The following is a 20,970-nucleotide window of genomic DNA, read 5'->3' as shown; positions in this document are numbered from 1 at the left end:
GAATTACTTCCCACGCCTTTGTAGCAAACCGAACATGGCTACTCTCCCTCTTCTTTGACAATACCAACACCAGCCCCAGATACCATCACTTTTGTTTTATCTGCATTTACTCCTAAGTCCTTGTGCCTCATACCATTTATCCACTTCCTAAATTTTTCCTCTGCCTCCCTTTCATTCTCTGCAATCAACACCAAATAATCAGCGCAAAACATCTCTCATGGGAGTCCATTTCCGAAGTCACGTGAGGGGACTTCAAGTACCATGATAAATAACAAGGGGCTCAAAACTGACCCCTGACGCACACCAACATTCACGAAAAACTCACTATTCAAATCTCCGTTCACCCTTACCTGGGTGCGTGCATCCCGCATACATGGCCATAATGACTCTAACCAGCCACTGCTCGATCCCAAGCTTTCTCATTGCCCACGTCACCATCTCTCTAGGGACTCTGTCAAAGGCCTTCTCTAAATCAACAAAAAGTACAGTTCCCTTTTCTTTCTGATATATTTTTCCTGAAGCTGTGGAACAATGAATATGGCATCAGTGGTCCCTTTGCCAGGCACAAACCCAAAGTGCATCTCATCAATGTGCACTTTTTCTCTAAGCATACCTTCTTGAACTCTCTCCATTACCTTCATTATCTGGTCTAAAACCTTTACGCCAATATTTTCCTCTTTCCAGGGCATCACCCTTCCCCTTGTGCACATTTACACTTACACCTTTCAGTCAATCATCTGGGACAACAAACTCATATAATAATCAAATTTATCAGGTCAGTGACTAACCTCACTCTTATATCTCCTGAGGCTTTCAACATTTCAGCAGTCAACACAGACACACTTGCTGTCTTCCTCAGCTGCATCCTGCATCCTGCCTAATGCCCAGTGCACAGTAGCAGCATCAATCAAAGGCCAAGGGCCAAACACAGGGTCTGCTGACTCCAAACCTTCCTTGTCCCAGTCAAACCCCTCTTTCAACAACTGTCTGTAATGCTCTCTCTGTGCGTCTTTAATATCCCCACTGTTCACCAGTATCCTTCCTTCATCATTCTTCGCACACTGCTCACCTGTATCTCTACTCTCCCGCTTCATCTGATTAGCCACCTTAAATATCATCATCTTCCTTTCCACACGATTTAGGTTATCAAGCAAAAGTCTCTGTGACTCGGACTTCGCCCTGCAACCCTCTTTTCTAGCCCTATGCTTGGCAGCCAAGTATCTCTCTTTGTTATCATCCTTCTTCCATTCCCAGAAAAGCCTTCTTTTCTCCTTAACTGCAGCTTCTACACCAGTGTTTCTTAACCTTGAGTGCTAGCACCCCCAGGAATGCTGAAATCAATTTTAAGGGGTGATGAAAAATGCTGCATTTTTTTTTCTTATTGGTTTTGCTTTTACCCCTGGGGGTAGGGGGGTTTCAAGAATACTCCCCCGGTATCCCTGCTTGTCGTACGAGGTGACTAAAAGGGTTGGTGGTGGGTTAGTGCCCCACCCCGTAAAAAGAACTAACTAAAAAAGCAAATAAAGCGCCTCGGACCCGGACGGACCATACGTTGACGACTAAGGAACGGACAAAGGACATTCTGAAGGTAGGAACGTGGAATGTGAGAGGAGTGAATGATGAAGTGAAAGAGAGAGAGATTGTTCAGGTGCTTGAGGATGCAAAAGTGGATATATGTGGATTGACTGAAACTAAATGGGAAGGTGAAAGGATGAGAGAATGGGAATACGGTGTAGGTATATGTGCGGGAGTCAGTGAGAATGAGAGGGCAAGAGAGGGAGTATGTCTGATGATAAGCAAGAAGTGGAAGGAGAATATAAGAGAGTATGGAACAGTGGGTGCAAGGATTGTATGGGTGAGGATGAAAGTAGGTATACAAGCATGGGCGATTGTATGTGTGTATGCTCCAACAGAGGATCGAGTGGCAAGAGTGAAAGATGAGTTTTGGGCGAAAGTAGAAGCATGTATGGACAAGTTTGAGAGGAGCGAGAGAGTGCTGTTGATTGGAGATATGAATGGCAAAGTTGGGAATGTACGAGTGGATGGAGTGGTTGGTCAGTGGGGTGTGCCAGCTGAAGTAGATGGGAATGGTAGTGCTTTGGTGAACATATTTGCTGGTAAGGGGTTGGCAATTGCCAACACCTACTTTCGTCATAAGATGATCCACCGGTATACATGGAGAGTAATGAGGAGGATGGATGGTGAACTTGTTGAACGAAAGGCGATGATAGACTACGTGTGTGTGGATGAGCGAATGAGAAGACAAGTGTTGGATGCAAGGGTGTGGAGAGGATGGGGGAATGGAGTCTCGGACCATCACTTAGTGATGGCCAAGGTAGAGCTGCAAAGAAAGTGGTTGAGGAGGCGAAGGGGAAGACAGGAGGAAGCAGCTCCTGTGAGAAGAGTGGAGAAATTGCAAGATAGTGAGAAAAGGACAGAGTATAAGAGCATAGTGGAAGAAAGATTGGGAAGGTATGAGCTAGAGCAGATGGAAGGGGTGGAAGACGTATGTAAGATATTCACGGAAGAGATAAGCGCAGCGTGTGAGGCGGTTTGTGGAGTGAGGAGGAGATGCAAGGGTGTGCAAGGGACAGCATGGTGGAATGATGAGGTGAAACGAGCTGTGGAACAAAAGAAGAAGGCATATGGTGAATGGTTGGCGAGTAGAGGTAGGGGAGAAGATGAGAGAGAGAAGAGAGAGGTATATGTGAGCAGGAGAAGGGAGGTTAAGAGACTGGTGAAGGAGAGTAAGAAGAAAGTGGATGAAGAGTTTGGGAGGAATCTTGAGTGTGAAATGGAGGGAGAGTAAGAAATTGTTTTGGAAGGACATAAAGAAAGTAAGGCAGTGTGAAAGGGGAAATAGTAGGGGAGTGAAAGATAGGAATAATAGATTGTTGGTGGAGAAGAGAGAGAAATTGAGGAGATGGAAGGAGCACTTTGAGGATTTGTTGAATGTAGAGAGTGAGAGCAGTGTGAGTATAAGTGGTTGGGGAATGGCTGGGAGAAGAAGAGATGAGAGGAGGGAGGAAGAGATCAGTAGGTCGGAAGTAGTGGAAGCGATGAAGAAGATTAAGCTGGGAAAGGCCCCAGGAATTGATGGAGTGTGTGGTGAAATGCTTAGGTATGGGGGTGAGATTGTTGTGGAGTGGATATGGAAGTTGTGTAGATTGGCTTGGGAAGAGGGAAGGGTTCCAGAGGACTGGAAATCAGGTATAATTGTTCCCCTGTACAAAGGAAAAGGGGAGAGAGAAGTATGTGGTAACCATAGGGGTATTTGCCTTCTAAGTGTGACTGGTAAAATATATGGTAGAATACTCATTGATAGGGTTAGGCATATGACAGAGGAGCTAGTCGGAGAAGAACAAGGGGGCTTTAGGAAGGGAAAAGGGTGTGTAGATCAGATATTTGTTCTAAGATGTTTAGTGGAGAAGTACCTAGAGAAGGGAAGGAAAGTGTATGCTGCCTTCATGGACTTGGAGAAAGCTTATGACAGAATAGATAGGCAAGGTATGTGGAAGGTATTAAGAATATATGGAGTGGAGGGGAAATAGTTGAGTGCTGTGAAGAGTATGTACGAGGGAGCTAGGACTACGGTGCGAGTGGATGGTGAGCTGAGTGAGTTCTTTGATCTCAATGTGGGACTGAAACAGGGGTGTGTAATGTCTCCATGGCTGTTTAATATATATATATGGATGGGGTTGTAAAGGAAGTACAAGGTAGGACAGTGGATGTGGGGGTGGCCCTAATGAATGTGGGTGAGATTTGGAAGCTTCCGGTGTTGCTGTTTGCTGATGATACAGTATTGTTGAGTGAAGATGAATGGGAGTTGCAAGGTTTGGTGAATGAATTTGGGACAGTGTGTAGGAGGAGGAAGCTGAAAGTTAATGTAAACAAAAGTAAAGTTATGGTGTTTGAGAGGAATGAAGTCACAGAGTGTGCAGTGAGGCTGGATGGTGAGGATATGGAGAATGTGAGTGCATTCAAGTACTTGGGTAGTGTCATGAGTAAGGATGGAACTTTGGGGGATGAAGTACGTGAAAGGGTACAGCAGGGAAGAAAGGTTGTCGGTACACTGAAAGCAGTGATGAGAAATAGGGAGGTGAGTATGGAAGTTAAGAAGTCACTGCATGATGGTATTGTGATCCCTACCCTGACGTATGGAAGCGAGGCGTGGACATTGCAAGAGGGGAACAAGTCAAGAGTGAGAGCAGTGGAAATGAGTTACTTGAGAGGAGCATGTGGAGTGACGTGGAGGGACAGGTTAACGAATGAAGAAGTGAAGGAACATTGTGGGGTTGATGTGGATGTGGTTGAAAAGATTAGGAGAAATACACTGAGGTGGTTTGGACATGTGGAGAGAATGGAGAATGAAAGACTGACCAAGAGGGTGTATGTAGGTGAGGTGGAGGGAGGGAGAGAGAGGGGTAGACCGAGGATGAGGTGGAGGGATGGAGTTGAGAGGTATACGAGGGAGGGGGGGGTGAGTTGGGGGGAGGGGAGTCAAATGGTGGGTGACAGAGTGACTTGAGGCGTTTTGTCTGCGGCCACCCTTTGCGGGATTAGGGCGTCGGGCTATAGATAGATAGTTTTGCTTAGTATTGGCATCCTTGATTTTTATTTTGAGAATATATAAAATAAACTGTTAGGCAGTACTTCACTTCACTTTACTTTAACCCTGCAGTAGTGTAGCAACAAGTAACTAGATGTAAAGGGGTACTGGCTGGACTGAGACCTTATTACATGGGGTGCCTAGGTTGGAAAAGGTTAAGAAACGCTGCTCTACACCCTCATCCCACCATGAAGTTACTTTATGTCTTGGTAGGCCTTGGTGGGTGAGAGTGGTTTTATGCTGGCTGACTCTGTTCGTTCCTTCCTGCCTCTCCTTTCCGTGCCTTTGTTCTCTCCTAACCCCTTCTGCCCTGTCTCTCCCATTTCTCCTGTATATGACTGGTTGTGTCACGTGTAAGGGAACAGGTGTGTGGAACCTTCCCGAGCCTGGGGAGTTTCCATCATTGTGCAGTGTGTGAAATTCCTAACTGAGAATGTGCAAATGTTATTTCCTCTAGTCCTCTTGCTAAAGCATGATTTTCATCTACGTTCTATATTACATATACTGTATATGCTACTAGCTATTATGTATAGCTGTATGATATTTTAGAGTTCTGACAGTCCATCCACATACTGAATCAGTAACTTGCAAGAGGTTGCTCTTGAGGGCTCTGTACTGCTCATTAACACTTTGGTCAATGTCTCCCTGTTCAGCCATCACTCTCCTCATCTTGCTATAGACTGATTGGTTTTTCAGCTTCCATATTTTCCTCCTAGGTGCAGGGGTCCTCTTTTTTTATCACTCACTCTTTCAGTACCATATCACATATCAGTAACTTGTGTTGCTGCACAAACTCCTTGCTCCTTTTAACTTTAATATCCCTCGCTAACCTTCTATCAGCCCTCTTGACCAGGAAATAGTCTATCTGGCTGCTGTCTCCCCCAAACTCTTATGTAATCAACCTATCTCTCTCTCTTCCTAAAGTGCGTGTTGCACACAGTCATGTTCATTGCCTCTCCAAACTCGAGTATCCTTTTCCCTTCCTCAGTTCTTGTACCATATGCACATCCCACATGTACTCCTTCTTATCCATGAGCTGCTTCACCTACATGACCATTTAAGTCCCCTCCCAAAACTACAACCTCATCATCTCCCGTACCACTTACTACACATATTAAGTCATCCCCAAATCTATCCCTCACTACCTCATCCATGCCTGCTTGTGGAGCATACACCGATATAAAAGCAACCATTTTCCCACCAAACAAAATTTTCACTACTATTATCCTATCACATACTTGTTGTGTGAAATTAGTAAGGTGTTTGTAGAGTGTCATGCTCAAGTTTGTACTGTATTGTGACGGAGCAAGAGGACATGACGGCTTTGTTGAAAATGAGACACTGAGCTATTCTAGATGATGTGGTAAATACAGTAGTGGTATGGGTCTGTACAAAGTACTGAGTGTTGGATCTGTGCTTGGTTTAAGTATAATGATGACTGTTCCATATTTACAAATACTGGGAATGCTACAGTAAGATTGCGAGTACCGTAGTTGCTGATGTTTGTGAGGGCCTGGATGCCCTGTGGTCCAAAATGTTTTAGGTGTAGGTTGCTGATGCCATCTTACCCTGTGCTTGTAGAGTTCTTTGTTTTCTTGATAATGTTACATATCTGTTCTGGAGTGAAGGGGATTCCATTGTGATTGAGTGGAAAGGAATGTCTGGATAAATCTACTGAAGAAACGGAACAACAATTCAGCATACTAAACAGCACTTCAGCACATTCAGCAACATACCATCACACTCTTTAACAGGAACACTGCAAAGTTCAACAACATTGTACTCACTGCAGACAAACACTACATTCCATGAGGCAACAGAAGACACTACAACTGAAACTTCATATCCATGATTGCCTGCCTCATAAGACAATGCAGCAGACTTAAGCACAAACAACCTCTCCCAAACACACAAGACTGCTCCAAAAACTAAACAGTAAGAGCAACAACAAAATTACTACAAAGAAAATAGAAAACTGGGAAGGCCTGTGTAAGAACAATCAGTTCCTCCACAAACCCTTTTCGGCTTTACAAAATCCTTAACTGTCACTGAATCACACACGAGCTCTTCCAAGACCCATGCTGCCATCACCTTCAACACCCAACATATCCCTTCAGACAAAGAACATGCAAACATATTCACAAACAATTACACATAATATATGTCACTTAACACCAACACACTCCATGTCTGAAAACAACCCTCTAACATAAGTAATACTTGCCACTCAATCAAAATGGAGCCCTCCTCATTCCAGAACAGACATCGAACATTATGAAGAAAACAAAGAACTCTACAAGCACAGGGCCAGATGTAGGAGTGCTATGTACAGGTATTTGGCTTGGTCATGGAGATTTTTTTTTTTTTTTCCCCAGAGGCCACCAACATTTAGCTGTATTATGTGTGTGTTGTTGAGGTGGTATGCATCAAGTACGTGTCTGTATTGCAGGTGTAGTACTTGTGCGCTGGGAAACAGTTGTGATGTCTGTGGTAATATAAGCAGGGGGGAGTTGTTGGAGGGGGAGGCTGGGGAAGTTGTGTTCAGTGTGACAGATGGAGTGTTTGTAGATATATTGTACCAGTCACACATATTCATGTGCTGTGGCACTGACTGTGGTGGAGGTGGTGTAGATCCATTCTCAGCATGAATTGCATTTAACAGATCCATGAGTATGTCTTGCTCTTGTGATGTGTAGGATGCTAAAAGGGCATATATATATATAGTGCATGCAAAAAAAAAAAAAAATGTTTACATTGATATTTGGAAGAGAATAAGACAGGCAAACGTGACTTATTTGACTTTTACTGTAGGTATTTCCTTAAATTTAGCATTTGGTCATGTTCCCTTTCTGTTTCAATACCTTCTGCAGTCATTTAGGCGTTGATTCAGCAAGACTGACAAAGTAGGAGACATCCATGTTAACCCACAGTTTCTTCAGTGCTCCTGCAGGTCGTTGCTGTTGCTGGGTCTGGCCTCTTGCACTTTGTTTTTCATGACGTTCCAAACCTTTTCGATAGGGGATTGGAGTTACCAGGCCACTCTAACACATCTATGCCATTGTCACTAAGGAACTTTTGCACTTCTTTTGACTTGTGGCAAGGGACGCCATCGAGCATACAATAATAACACTCATGGATTTCCCAAATTAACAGCAAATGTTCCCCTAACACATCGATGTAATTGCCTCCCTTCATTGTCACATTCTTTGGAAGAAAGTATAGACTTCCCCTGCCCTTATTTCCACTAAAATCACCCAAAACCATCACACTGTCCAAATGTTTCACTGTTTTCACTGTATTTTGGGTCGTAGTGCAAAGCAGCACTGGGCTGACGCACAACTCCAAAGTTCCCCTCACGAGCCTGAAGGTCCTTTTGTCGCTGAACATCACTTTCTTTCAGTCCTCTGATGTCCAGTGCTAATATTTCTTGCAGAAATTAATTCTTTTTTTCCTCATAGCCTCGGTGAGTAATGGTTTCCTAGCATCATGCTGAGTCGGTAAACTGAGGTCCTTCTGGTGACAATGCTGTATGGTCTTGACTGACATGTCCTTGAGGAGGTCTGGGCACCTCCTTTTCAGTGTAGAAGCTGTTAAAGCAGGTTCAGACTACACTTCATGTTTGAGAATCTTCTCTGTCCTTGGCAAAGTTTTCTGTGGTGCACCAGAGCCATGTTTCCTGTGCAGTATTTTGCCAGGTGGTAGTGCTGCTGTTGTGTGTTTCAGGCTGTAATATGTGTAGCCACATCTGTGGCTACACATATCACAGCATCCCCTGTTCTAATTGGGTTAAACAATGGGTCTTCTGTACTGTCAGCCTGTTTTGACCCATTCTTTAGTGTTCAAGTGGAGTTACAAGCTCTCAAACTGGGTGCACGAGTGAAAAATGCTGGCTGGAGGAAAGACATGCATTACATCCTCTCTGTATCACAGCCCACAGTTCACTGGCATAAGCTGAGTTGTTTGCTGGTGGCCAGAGGCAAAGCCTTGGCACACACATCAAAACAAGTTCCATCCACTCGTTGCTGCCAGACAACACAAGTAGAAGCTTTACGCGGGACACCATGTACACTGTTTTTGGTGCCAAATATGTAAACATTTTTTTGTGGGCATTGCATTGTGTCTGGGACCCAGGATTGTTCCCAATGTCTCCAGCTAATGTGACAAACAGTCACCGTAGAGTCATCATCCTTAACATAAAAAACAGCATAGGAAACAGCTGCACACACATGGGAGACGGTGCCCTGCCAGGCTCTACCAGGCTCCGCCCCAACGCAGGATGAGAAGGGTCTGTTCCTAGGCAGGAGTCTCATCTGCTTCTCTCCACCCAGGGCAACAGCTGTACCATGAGAGGGCTCCATCTCCACTGCATGCCAAAGTGTAATGAGCAGAGTAAATTGCTATACAAGAGAATTTGGGACTAGCACCATAGAGAATATGGGACCAGCCCCCCCCCCCTTTTCTTTCCGAGTCTGATTTCTACACCTCAAGTTTGGTAATGTGAGATTAGCTTTTACTTCTTTCTTCATCCCTGCATTTCCTGAAAGGCCTTCTTTAGCCAGCATGACAGAAGTTTCATTGATGGCAGAGTGAGAAAGCTGAGTAAGCTTGATGTTGTGGTGGAACATTCAGGGTAATACGATACTGGCAGTTATTTTTCATTTTCCCTGATCTGAAAGGCCTTTTTCATGGACCAACATGACAACAGTTTTGCTTCACATGGGGTAATGTGGGATTTGTTATTGTTGCTGTTGTTTTTAATTCATCTGAAAAGCTGCCTTCTTTAGCCAACATGACAGATGTGTCCCTGGTGAGTGAATGTGAAAGTCGAGTGAGCTCTGTGTTGGGGCGGAACACTCGTGAACTGGGGAAGCAGCACCTGTTTGATGGCCGCCCCGAGACCTGCTGGAACAGCGACCAGGGTACGCCACAGTGGGTCGCCCTCAGGTGGCCGCAGTCTGTCGTTGTCACTGCCATCACTGCACAGTTCCAGGTCAGGCCTGCTATTATTGTCAGCATGAAGGTGTGTTATACTGTAATTTCTTTTCACTTAATGGAACTGACACTCCCACTGCTTTAATAATAAGTTGTAGTTGCATCAAATTAAATGAGCTTTAATTACGAGGATGGAATGAATCTCCTTCATCAGTTTGTTTTCACCTGATGAAACTGGGCCACCTCCATAATGTGAATATTAAGTCAGAGTTGCATAAAATTCAGGGAGCCTCAATAATGAGGTAGGAATGAATTATCTGGTTACTAGTCATAAATTGAGCCGAAAGGCATTGTGGATCTTTGTCAGCTTAGAGCAAATATGCAATGGTGCCCATATTAATGCACAGTCACTTCTCACTTTTTTTTCTTTTTATGCTAGGAAGAAGGAACCAAAGGCCAAGAGCCTGCAATAACTGTTCCTTCCAAGAGAAAAACAAAATACAGGAGAGATCCAAATTCAAGTTCCGATCATTTTGAGATGCCTGGACGCACTGCGTTTGAAAGACTGGAGATCATAGCTAGCAGGAAATACAGACAGAGTGAGACAGTTCCAGAGTTGACCTGTTGCATAAATGAAGGACTGGGAGAACAGTTAACTCTTGCATTAGAGAGTTGGACAGAAAAGGGATGAGAGTTTGCTGCTAGATGGGTGTTACATGCCCATCGTAGAGGTGGAGGGATGCAAGCAGACAGTTCAAAGGAGCAGTGACCACTGAAGTAGGGATAGAAAAGAGATAAAGATGCAACAGTGCAGTGAATAGACAGGTTGAAGGGAGCCAGTAAGAGGAGGAGAGTTAATGAGACGAAAAGCCTTTGACTCCACCCTATTGAGAGCCTCTGCACACATGAGAGTTGTACTCTAAACAGGGGTGGATAAAACCCGTGTATAGAGTCAATAATTGTGCAGGGGTAAAGAAGAGACGGAGTCAGCTTAGCACACCTAATCTCTTGGAAGCAGATTTTACAAGAGATGTACAGTGATTCCTCTTATTTTGATACATTTTACTTCGACGCCTCGTTTTTCGCACAAGAAAAAAGTTTCCAAGTTGTCTCACAATTTTGCGGATTTCCCTGCATTTCGCTGGTCCCAGCCGGCAGCCCAAACAAAGCAGACGATGCATACCGGCGCTCAGTCTAGGCTCTGTCCATTTTTCTATGTAACAGTTTTCCATGATCTTTATACAGCAGGTCCAGCAGGGCAGTAGACACATGTGAGTTTGTTACTGTTTATGATAGTAATGTACGATCTTCAGCAGTGTCGTGAATACACAGCAGGTCAGGTGGGGCATTAGACACACATCTGGTTCTTGGTTCTTGGTGTTGAGTTAGGGCTTTTATTTCCGAGGGAGTCGGAGGAGCCCTTCCTGTGCCTTATGGAGCAGATGTCTTAGCTTGATGCGATGCAGTTGCCTGGACTTCCGTAAGAAGACACACCAGGCGAATGACTTGATACCTTAGGAGATTGTTCAGACCCACACCTCCAAGGAGTACTGGCAGAGTGAAGTCTCGTACACCTAAGAAAGACAGACAATCCCTCAATTCAGTGCGCATGGAGTGAAATCTTGGACAGTGCAACAGAAAGTGGGCTATTGTTTCCTCTTGATCTCTGCACCACTGGCAGTAAGGGTCTGGCGCCAGGCGCAGGCGGTGGAGATGGGACGCCAGACCAATGTGTCCAATGCGCAGTCTAGTGAGTGCCACATCCAAGGCACAAGCAGTTGATCAGGCCCAAGTGTGACAAGAGGAGTCCATGTGGTAAGCCCCTAAGCTGGAGGAGGGAAGATCTGCTGCCAAGTCCGAGTCCCAGGCCTTTCCACTAGCAACCGTCAGAAGCCTGCTACAGGTTGCCTCTTGAAGTTGAAGAGTCTCCACTGCTGCTGAGGTCAAAGCCAGCCTTGCAGCCCTGTGAACAATCTCATTGCCCCTGATCCACTGTAGGTGAAGTACCCAATTCTCCTGGAGAAGTTGACTGAGCAAGGTCTGGATCTCATAGAGGAGATGTCTTGCTGACTGTGCCTTGGGGGACACAATAAGGTGCAATGCTGCCAGACAGTCTGTATAAATGACCACCTTCTGGGGTTGGAGATGTGCCCTGATGATGGCCAAGGCCTTGAAGATGGCAAAAAGTTCCGATGTGACACTGTCATGAAATGCGTCCAAGCACCATGTTTGACAGAGTGAAAGATCCACTAGGTATATTGCTGCGGCGGATGCTGCGGGTGTTATGGTGTGTGAACCGTCAGTAAACACTTCAAAGTATCCTGCATAGACCGTGTCCGACAGCTCCCTGTACAATGTTGGTGCAAGATGTCCATCATGAGATTTGTCAAAAGTCTCTGTCAGGCAGAATGATACAAGAAGTGAGAGGTCCCTCCACGGTGGTGTTGGGGGTACTGAGGGGAGAGGCTGACGGTATGGTGGTGGCAGCGAAAGGGACCTGTATGCCCAGAAAGCCCTGGTCAAGAGTGGCTGGCGAGACCTCACAGGCCAAGCAGGATGTGACAAAGTGACACCCGCCTCCTCGAAGAGCACTGGCAGAGGGTGGTGGTGGGAGGAGTGTTGGATGGCCACGTAAGGATTGGCCCATCTAGATGAAGTCCCTAGAAGGTGTGAGTACGGACTACAGGATGAGATTCAGTGCCTATCCTGACCACCGGCTGAGATGGCATGCGACGCAAGGTCGAGGCCATCATGGTACACTTTGACACACCGATCTCCAGATCCCAATGGTGAACCCAATCCTCTAGAGTTGAGACGGCCGCCTGAAGTCTCCTTTGTGCAACGTCCATGGTGGTGTCCCTGCTAATGATAGTCACGTCGTCTGCATAAACCAGTGTGGAGACGTTCGGAGGGTTGGGCAGGTCTGACATCAAAATGTTGAAAAGCAAGGGTTTGAGGACCGAGCCTTGGGGCACCCCCCTACGGATGGGACGTGGAGAGGAAATGGTCCCACCAACAGATACAACATAACTCCTGCCTCAAAGATAGTTGGCAAACCAGCCAACACTGAACCAGAGACCCCAAGGTGGGAGAGTTTATACAGAATGCCAGTATGTGGGGGTCGGCTGGAGTGAAGGAACTTAATAGCTACTCTCCCTTGAAACAATTGGCGCACGGAAAAAACGCGCGGTATTCAAAATATTCACAAACATTCGAGAATGACACCCGTGGTTTGGTCCAGTTTTTGCAATGTCATTCTGGGATGACACCCACGATTAAAGGGTTAAGGAGGCAATCCTGCAGGTTGGGTCTCAGTCGCTAGAGGAATTCATTTGTCACCAGACACACATCCGTTTGTTATTGTTTACGATCATGATGTACCGTATGCACGATCTTCAGCCTCGTCATGATATTATTTCTTAACGAAGAAGCATTACATGTTTCTCATAACACTATTTATGTTTGTTTTGATGGACAAATATATGAAATGGATGTAAAATAAAGCTTATCGATATTTAAGGAAGGAAAGAATAATAACCGTCCCACGACCGAGATGGCAGACTCAGCCCACCAATTTTTTATTTTATTTGACTATTATTACAGCCTCTCTTCCTTGTAGCAGTGAGTAAAATAATGTTGTTATAATTTCTCCCTTCCTTTTAGTGACAAAGAGGGGACATAAAATTACCTTGGTTTAGTTGACAGGCTTTGATGTCGAAAATTAAATAACCTGGTGAAAAGTGGCAGTTTTTTCTTGGTTAGTGACATCGGGAGTCAAGCAAGGAACTGTGGCCCTCACTTCCCACATGATAAAAGATATTCGAGAAGATGCTAAGGGACAAGATCATTATGTATTTGAAGAGCAATGATCTCTTGACAATTGCTCAGCATGGGAACAAGCCTATCCACCCTCAACAGTAAACATACCTTCACTTGCAACTCAAGCCAGTCTTCACTTTATTTCTGGTAAGGATTTTTGGTGTTGCAGCTCTTTATAAGAGATTTAATGTCTTTTCAGGTACATATTTATTGTGTTATGATGTTTTAGCACTAGTAAACACTCTTCATTTAATTTTGGGTAGGGCTTGTTTCGTGTTATAATACTTTCTGTTGGTGTTATGGTGCTTTCTGACAGGGTAGGTACGTGTCCCACCAGAACGCTCCTATATTTTTCTCACTGATTCTTAACTTCACTCTTCAATGTTTCGCATTTTGCGCAGTTTTGGCAGAACATCCAAGCAGCGAAAAACGAGGAACCACTGTAATATGATCTTTCCAAGATAAGTCCCATGTGAATGAAACTCCAAGCATGTTCAAGGATGATGCAGGATTAAGCTGAATATCATTAAATGTCAGTGGGTACACCTGTGGATGATTATGTTGGGTTGATAGGTGTAAGAACTGAGTCTGATGCATTAAAAACAACAAGGTTATTTTTACCCCAGTCAGAGATACGAGCCAAGTCAGACATTAGGTGTGCCATAGCCTCATCCTTGTTTGTTGAGGTAACTGCTGCGATGGACGTTGCAGGAACTGACTGGAAACGAGAAGGGTGGAGTCATCAGCATACGAGTGGATAGGGTTAATAAGGTCATTGATGAATAAAAGGAAAAAAGTTGGTGATAGAATAGTGCCCTGAGGAACACCACTGCTGATAGATCTAGGAGAAGAATGATGGCCGTCTACAACAGTGGCTATAGAATGACCAGAAAGGAAGCTAGAGAAGAAGCCACAGATAGAAGGATAGAAACCGTAAGAGGGCAGTCTGGAAATTAAAGATTTACACCAGACTCGATTGAAAGCCTTTGAGATGTCAAGTGCAATGGCAAAGCTTTCGCCAAAGTCCCAAAAGGAGGATGACCAGGAGTCTGAAAGGCATGTGAGAAGATCACCAGTGGAGCATCCCTGATGGAACCCATAATGATGATCAGAAAGAAGGTGGTGATAGGAAAGATGCTTTAAAATTTTTCCATTATGAATTGACTCAAAAACTTTTGAGACACGATGTTAAAGCAATTGGATAATAGCTAGAGGGTTGGGAATGGTCACCCTTCTTTGGGACTGCCTGAATGAGAGCAAACTTCCAGCAAGGAAGAAAGGTACAAGTTGATAGACAAAGGTGAAAGAGTTTACGTAGACAGGGTGTAAGCACAGAAGCACAGTTCTTGAGAACAACAGGAGGGACTCCATCAGGCCCATATGCCTTGCTAGTATTGAGGCCAGTGATGGCAGAAAATACATCAGCTGAAGAAATTTAAATGTCAGCCATGAGGAAGTCAGAGGGGGGAAGTGATGGAGGAACAGCACCAGAATCATCTAAGGTGGAATTGGAGGAGAAAGTCTAACCGAAGAGATTGCTTTGTCAGTATAAGAAATAGCTACAGAACCATCAGAGTAGAAAAGAGGAGGGAAGGATGATATGGTAAAGTTGTTAGAATGGTTTTTGGCACGGTGCCAGAAGGAGCAGGAAGAATTCGAGTTGGAAAGTTGTGAGCATTTAGCACGAATGAAATTATTTTTAGCAGAGCGAAGAACAGACTTAGCATGATTCCGGGCAGAAACATAAAAAAGATGTGATTCAGGGGTGGGTTGGCTCTGGTACCTTTTATAGGCCCTTATAGGCCCTCTCCTCATTGCAGACAGCATTAGAACAAGAGTGATTAAACCAAGGCTTTCTTGCATTAGTCAGAGTATATGAGAATAAACCAAGGCTTTCTTTTGCATTAGTCAGAGTATATGAGAAGGGAATGTATGCTTCCAAGCCCGAGAGAATAACCTCCGTAATGCGCAAGGGACACTCAGATGGCTCCCATCTGTGGAAGCAATAATCATTCCAGGGAAAATCAAAGAAGTACTGCCTGAGGGCCTCCCAGTCCGCAGCTCCAAAGTGCCACAGACGACGTTTCTTTGGAGGGTCCACAGGCCGTACCAGAGTGATAGGACAGGTTAAGGTAATAAGGTTGTGATTGGAGGAGCCCAATGGAGAGAAAAGATTAACAGTGTAAGCAGAAGGATTAGTTGTATGGAAGAGGTCAAGTATGTTGGGGCTCTCTCCAAGGCAGTCAGGGATACAGGTAGGGTGCTGCACAAGGTGCTCTAGGTCATTAAGGATAGAAAGATGTAGGCTTGTTCATCAGGTGGATCAGTGAAAGGATAGGAGGGCCAAAGATGGTGGTGAACACTGAAATCTCCTGAAATGGAGATTTCAGAGAAAGGAGAAATGGATAGAATGTGTTCCATCATAGAAGTAAGATAGTCAAGAATTTTTGATAGTCAGTAGAATTAGGGAATAAGTAAATAGCACAGAAATATTTAGTCAGAGAATGACAGGAAAGCCGAAGCCAGAGTGTAGAGAATTCAGAAGAATCGAGTTCAGGAACACGAGAACAAGATAAGTCGTTACGTATATATACACAACAGCCACCTGTGGCTTTGAAATGAGTATAGAGAAAGTAGGAGGATACAGAAAAGTGTTTGTTGTCAGTTGCCTCAGACAACTAGGTCTCAGTTAGAAAAAGAAGGTGAGGTTTAGAGGAGGGGAGGTGGTGCTCAACAGAGCGAAAGTTAGAGGAAAGACCGTGAATGTTGCAGAAATGAAGAGGAAGTAAATCAGACAGTGGATGCATGCAGCTCGAGTTGTCACCGGGAGAGGGGTGGAAGGTGGAGGCATTTATGGTCCCCCCTCCCCCAGGGACTCTGAGGCTTTGTGTTCTGAAGCCATGTTGTTTTTGAATTTTGGAAAAGGAAGTGTAGTGTGTACTGTGCATGTAGTTTGGTGTTGCTAGTTAGAGAAACTTGTATTGGAGAGCATGCTGGCCTACTCTCTGTGTTACTGAGACACTGAAAAAGTTCAGCAAAGGGGGATGGTTAGGAACTAGTCCCGAGGGCTGATGAAACGGAAGCTCCAGCTATCCCTGTCATCAGCTTTCCATCTACCTTTGGAGTACTACCGTGCTCGACTGGTGCTGCAGTCTACTCCTGTAAGATGTTTCAATTAAAGTTGTTTCATCATTAAATTGTTGGTGAGTTAATACTATTTTTTAAACTTAAAAGTTGCTCATGATTCATTATGAATTTGTTTTGAAGTCAGAAACAAGTATTGCCTATGTAGCCCTTTACTCATATAGTGTACCAGAAGGTGAAGAAAATAAAATGTGCGTATTTTTGACCTGTAAGGTGGAGAAAGGATTCTGAAGGTCTGAATGATGTCTGAATGTAAGACATTTTACAGATATTGTTTTGACAATTTTCCTACTTCTATGAATTTTCTTTGTTTCTGGATTCTACTTCATCATTTAGGTTAGTATTTGGGTCAGAATAATGATGTTAATGATGTTAGAAAGTATTTCATGATCATACAAAGCCATAAGGAATTATGACTAATAATATTTACTGGTGCTGGAAATAAATGTACTGTATCACTGTTATTATAGTACTAAGTAAACTGTTTGTTGGCTTGGATTTTTAAATACCCTGTACAATTGTTGAAGGTTCCTCTCATAAGACTGTGGCTAAATATTAGAACAGGTCACATTAAATCCTTACTCTGGCAGTGTACACATATTAATAAAAAATAATCACTTCTGCAGCCAGCATTATAGCTTTCACATAAATATATATTAAATGGTAACACTGCATCTAACTAGATTTTGAGTCTGTAAAGTGCAGCCTAAGGATAGTAACTACTTGAACCTTGTCCACACACACACACACACACACACACACACACACACACACACACACACACACACACACACACACACACAAAGGAGTTAAGTAAACCATTATTTTTAATTTTCAAGAAATCCTTGAGTCAAGGTAAACTATCTGATATTTGGAAAAATATTGTCCCCTTATTCAAGAAAGGAAATAGACAAAATCCACTCAACTACCGACCAGTATCACTGACCAGTGTTGTAAACAAGGTATTAGAAAAGCTTATAAGAAAAGCTTGGGTAAATCATCTAGAAGAGCACAGTATGATAACAGAAAGACAGTTTGGTTTCAGAAAAGGAAAATCATGTGTTACTAATCTGTTGGTCTACTATGACAGAGTAACAAACACAATACATGAAAGAGAAGGATGGGTGGACAGTATCTACAGTATTTAGATTTCAAGAAAGATTTTGACACAGTACCACACCAAAGACTTTTATGGAAACTGTACCATCAAGGAGGAATTCGAGGCAAACTGTTTTGTTGGATGCAAGATTTTCTCATAAAAAGAGAAATGAGAACAGTACTAAGAGGAAACTACTCATCATGGAAAGAAGTGACTAGTGGAGTACCATAGGGTTCAGTGCTGGCACCAATCATGTTTTTAGTGTATATAAATGATATAAACAGTAACACTGGAAATAAGAGCTATCTGAATATGTTTGCGGATGATGCAAAAATACAAAGGAGAATTACTAGCACAGACTCTTGTAAAGAGCTACAAGAAGAATTAAATAAACTTAATGAATGGAGTAATACATGGCAAATGGAATTCAATGTGGACAAGTGTCATGTAATCAAGTTTGGTAAAAGTGGAAAAAGACCTGATTGGGATTATAAGTTAGGAAATAAAACCCTATACACATCAGGAAGAGAGAAAGACCTAGGTGTGATTATCAATAACAGACTATCTCCGGCTGACCACATCAGCGATAAGGTACGGAACATGTATACACTGCTTGCAAATGTGAGAATAGGATTCACATACATAAATGAAGACATGCTAAGAAGGATAATAACATCATTCATTAGACCAACCCTGGAATATGCATCAGTAGTCTGGAGTCCTCATCTCAAAAAACACAGACAAGATTGAAAAAGTTCAAAGGGCCGCTACAAGATGGATACCAAGCTTAAGGGACCTAAGCTACGAAGAAAGACTAAATAAACTGAATCTACCAACACTACAGGAAAGAAGGAAAAGAGGTGACATGATAATGCTATATAAGTGCATACCAGGGAAGGAGAAAATAGACATAAATGATTACTTAACATATGGAGAAGCATCAGCAAGAGGACACTGCAAAAAACTGCATAAGAGGAGAGGTGATAAAGACGTAAGGAAATTCAGTTTCCCAAACAGAGCAATTGATCAATGGAATGCACTACCAAATGAAATAGTGCGTGCCAAAACAATTCACAAATTTAAGGATATGTACGATAAATATGGTTTAAGACACGGGACAGTACGAGCTTGACTCATTCCTGTAAAGATACAATTAGGTAAGAACAATTAGGTAAGGTAAGAACACATTAATCTTCAATAGTTTTCAGGTTGAATTTTTTTTTTTTTTTATAATACAGTACTTGCTCATGAAGCATGTGATAAAATATATGTGTATAAATTTTTGAAATGACGTATGCCATAACTCTGCCATTACGGTTCCAGCATGAAAAAAAAATCATGGATCAGTTATAAGGGGATGTAATGGAAGACAGCATGATAAAATAGGGATATAAACAATTCCCGGACAATATCAACCTTTGTTTTGACATACAAAGCACCATAAAAAAAAGAAAAAAAAAAAGAAAAAAAAAAAAAGAGGGTGTTTCAGTTTTAATTGGCCTTTGTTAAGGTATGCCACAGTCAGAAGCACATATTTTATTGAGGTATGTTGCAACTTATAGGTTAAAGGTGGAATCTTGGGCAACTGTATATCTGTGTCTAAGTGTGGGTGGGGGAAGAGAATTTCATCAAATTCTATCAACTAAGGTTGCTGGAGTAGACATTTATTGTTAAACAGCACAGTCACACCTCAGTATGTGATGATTACGTCAAGTGAAAACTCATCACAACAATATAACGTACACTGAGGCTGGCATAACATGGGTTCAGTGGGGATTGTAGTACCCTGTTTACTGATTGTCTTATTCCTTTTACCACAGTGACACAGAGACCACGGTGCAAACACACTCAGAGATGGGAGAAAGGAAACTCATCAAACCTAACAGCAGTTTATTGAGTTTATTGTAAAATTACAGCAGGTGTAGTGTATAGGGGGTTGTCAGCTGCTGTAGTGATGATGGCTTCCGGTGGTGCTGATGAGATATTGCTGGCGAAGCTGGTGCTGGTGCTGCTGGTGAGCTACAGTATGTGGACCTGGTGCTGCTGGTGAGCTAGCTTGACCTAGTGCTGCTGGTGAGCTAGCTTGACCTAGTGCTGCTGGTGAGTTAGCAGGACCTGGTGGTGATGTGTTAGCTGGACCTGGTGCTGGTAAGCTAGCAGGACCTGGTGCTGCTGGTTAGCTAGCAGGACCTGATGCTGCTGGTTAGCTAGCTGGACCAGGTAGTGGTGAACTAGCTGGACCAGGGGCCGTATTTATCATAATGGCCTTCCCCGTTCACAGGAATCCATTCCCAAGCTCCAAAACATTTCCCTACTGTGAGGCGTTCCTAGGAGTTATTTACCACAGTCTTGTGAACGCCTCCCAAGAGTGAAATCCTCTTGCCTTGCTGAGGCTTTGAAGGAGGCCACTGTGTGTTGTAATGCCTCAAATAGGTTGTGGTGACTGAGAAGACGGCCAAGGACCAAGTAACCTAAAACTAAAGAAAATTACCGTTTTAGGATTGCCCACGGCACCCTCCGTAGCACAACACTTCCCACTACGGATAACACCCTTGCCAGACATGATTTCCTGGTAACAAGTTTTGGTATTTCATGCAAAAAAAATGTAACTCCACTTACTTGGTAATGGAATTGGTGTTTTAGTGGCCGTGCATGCATGAAATGAAATGAAAGAGATGCGATCGCAGTAAATGTAAACACTGGGTGGCCACCTTGGCTAAAACATATGACTGTTGGCTTGCATGGAAGGCACCGTTAATACACCGTGAAATACCTGCTCAACGGAGTGAGCCAGACACCACCACCCCAGGGGGAGGGTGCAGGGAGGTGACCCCCACCCCACAAGGAGATGATGTGGAGGCTTTTCTGCCTTCTGAGCCTTCCAAGTGGGAACGACATATATACCCCGTGACCCAATCCCCCTCTTCTCCACAACCAGACCACCAGGCAGTACGCAGTCTGAGTGCACTACACTTTGACGAAGGAAGCACTCGCTAGAATCGGGACTTGCAACAGCCAAGTCCCAAGGAGGCCCTCGGACGTCGTGTCCGCCGGATCGGCCTTCACAAGAGGAGGGGACTCCACCTGAGCCTCACGTCCTGCAATACCCCAGGGGAGCAGCGGCACAGTAGTGTCCTCCGAATCTACTGCATGAGGGCTGACCACCGGTTCTCCTCCCTCTGCCACCCACCTTCAGCAGCCAGCATGTCGGCATGTCTCTCAGACGACCTTTGCTGGATCTCCTCAGGAGGAAGGCGGGCCCAGGGACTTTTGTGGGACAGACCACCGGTTGTCCCCCAGGCTGCCCTGTCCCCAGCAGCAGGAGGACTGAGTCCATCGGACCTGTGGCTCCAGCCAGGAGACCCAC

General features: G+C 44.0%; 1 protein-coding gene across 1 annotated transcript in view; it reads left to right on the top strand.

The window, feature by feature from the left end:
* LOC145403625 (nuclear receptor 2C2-associated protein) overlaps positions 1-20,970 on the top strand; it is a 144,093-nt gene that overhangs the window by 116,504 nt on the left and 6,619 nt on the right. Inside the window, exon 2 of the mRNA XM_080275299.1 lies at positions 9,394-9,599. Within this exon, the coding sequence (XP_080131425.1) occupies positions 9,399-9,599 (201 nt within the window). The 5' untranslated portion in view covers positions 9,394-9,398. The remainder of the gene's footprint in view (positions 1-9,393; positions 9,600-20,970) is intronic.

The sequence above is a fragment of the Coenobita brevimanus genome, chromosome 61, assembly GCF_032717465.1.
Source record: "Coenobita brevimanus isolate Jiangsu-jjx chromosome 61, ASM3271746v2, whole genome shotgun sequence".
NCBI classification, from domain to species: domain Eukaryota; kingdom Metazoa; phylum Arthropoda; class Malacostraca; order Decapoda; family Coenobitidae; genus Coenobita; species Coenobita brevimanus.
The sequence above is the reverse complement of the archived record's forward strand: the minus strand, read 5'-3'. Positions and strand labels throughout refer to the sequence as shown.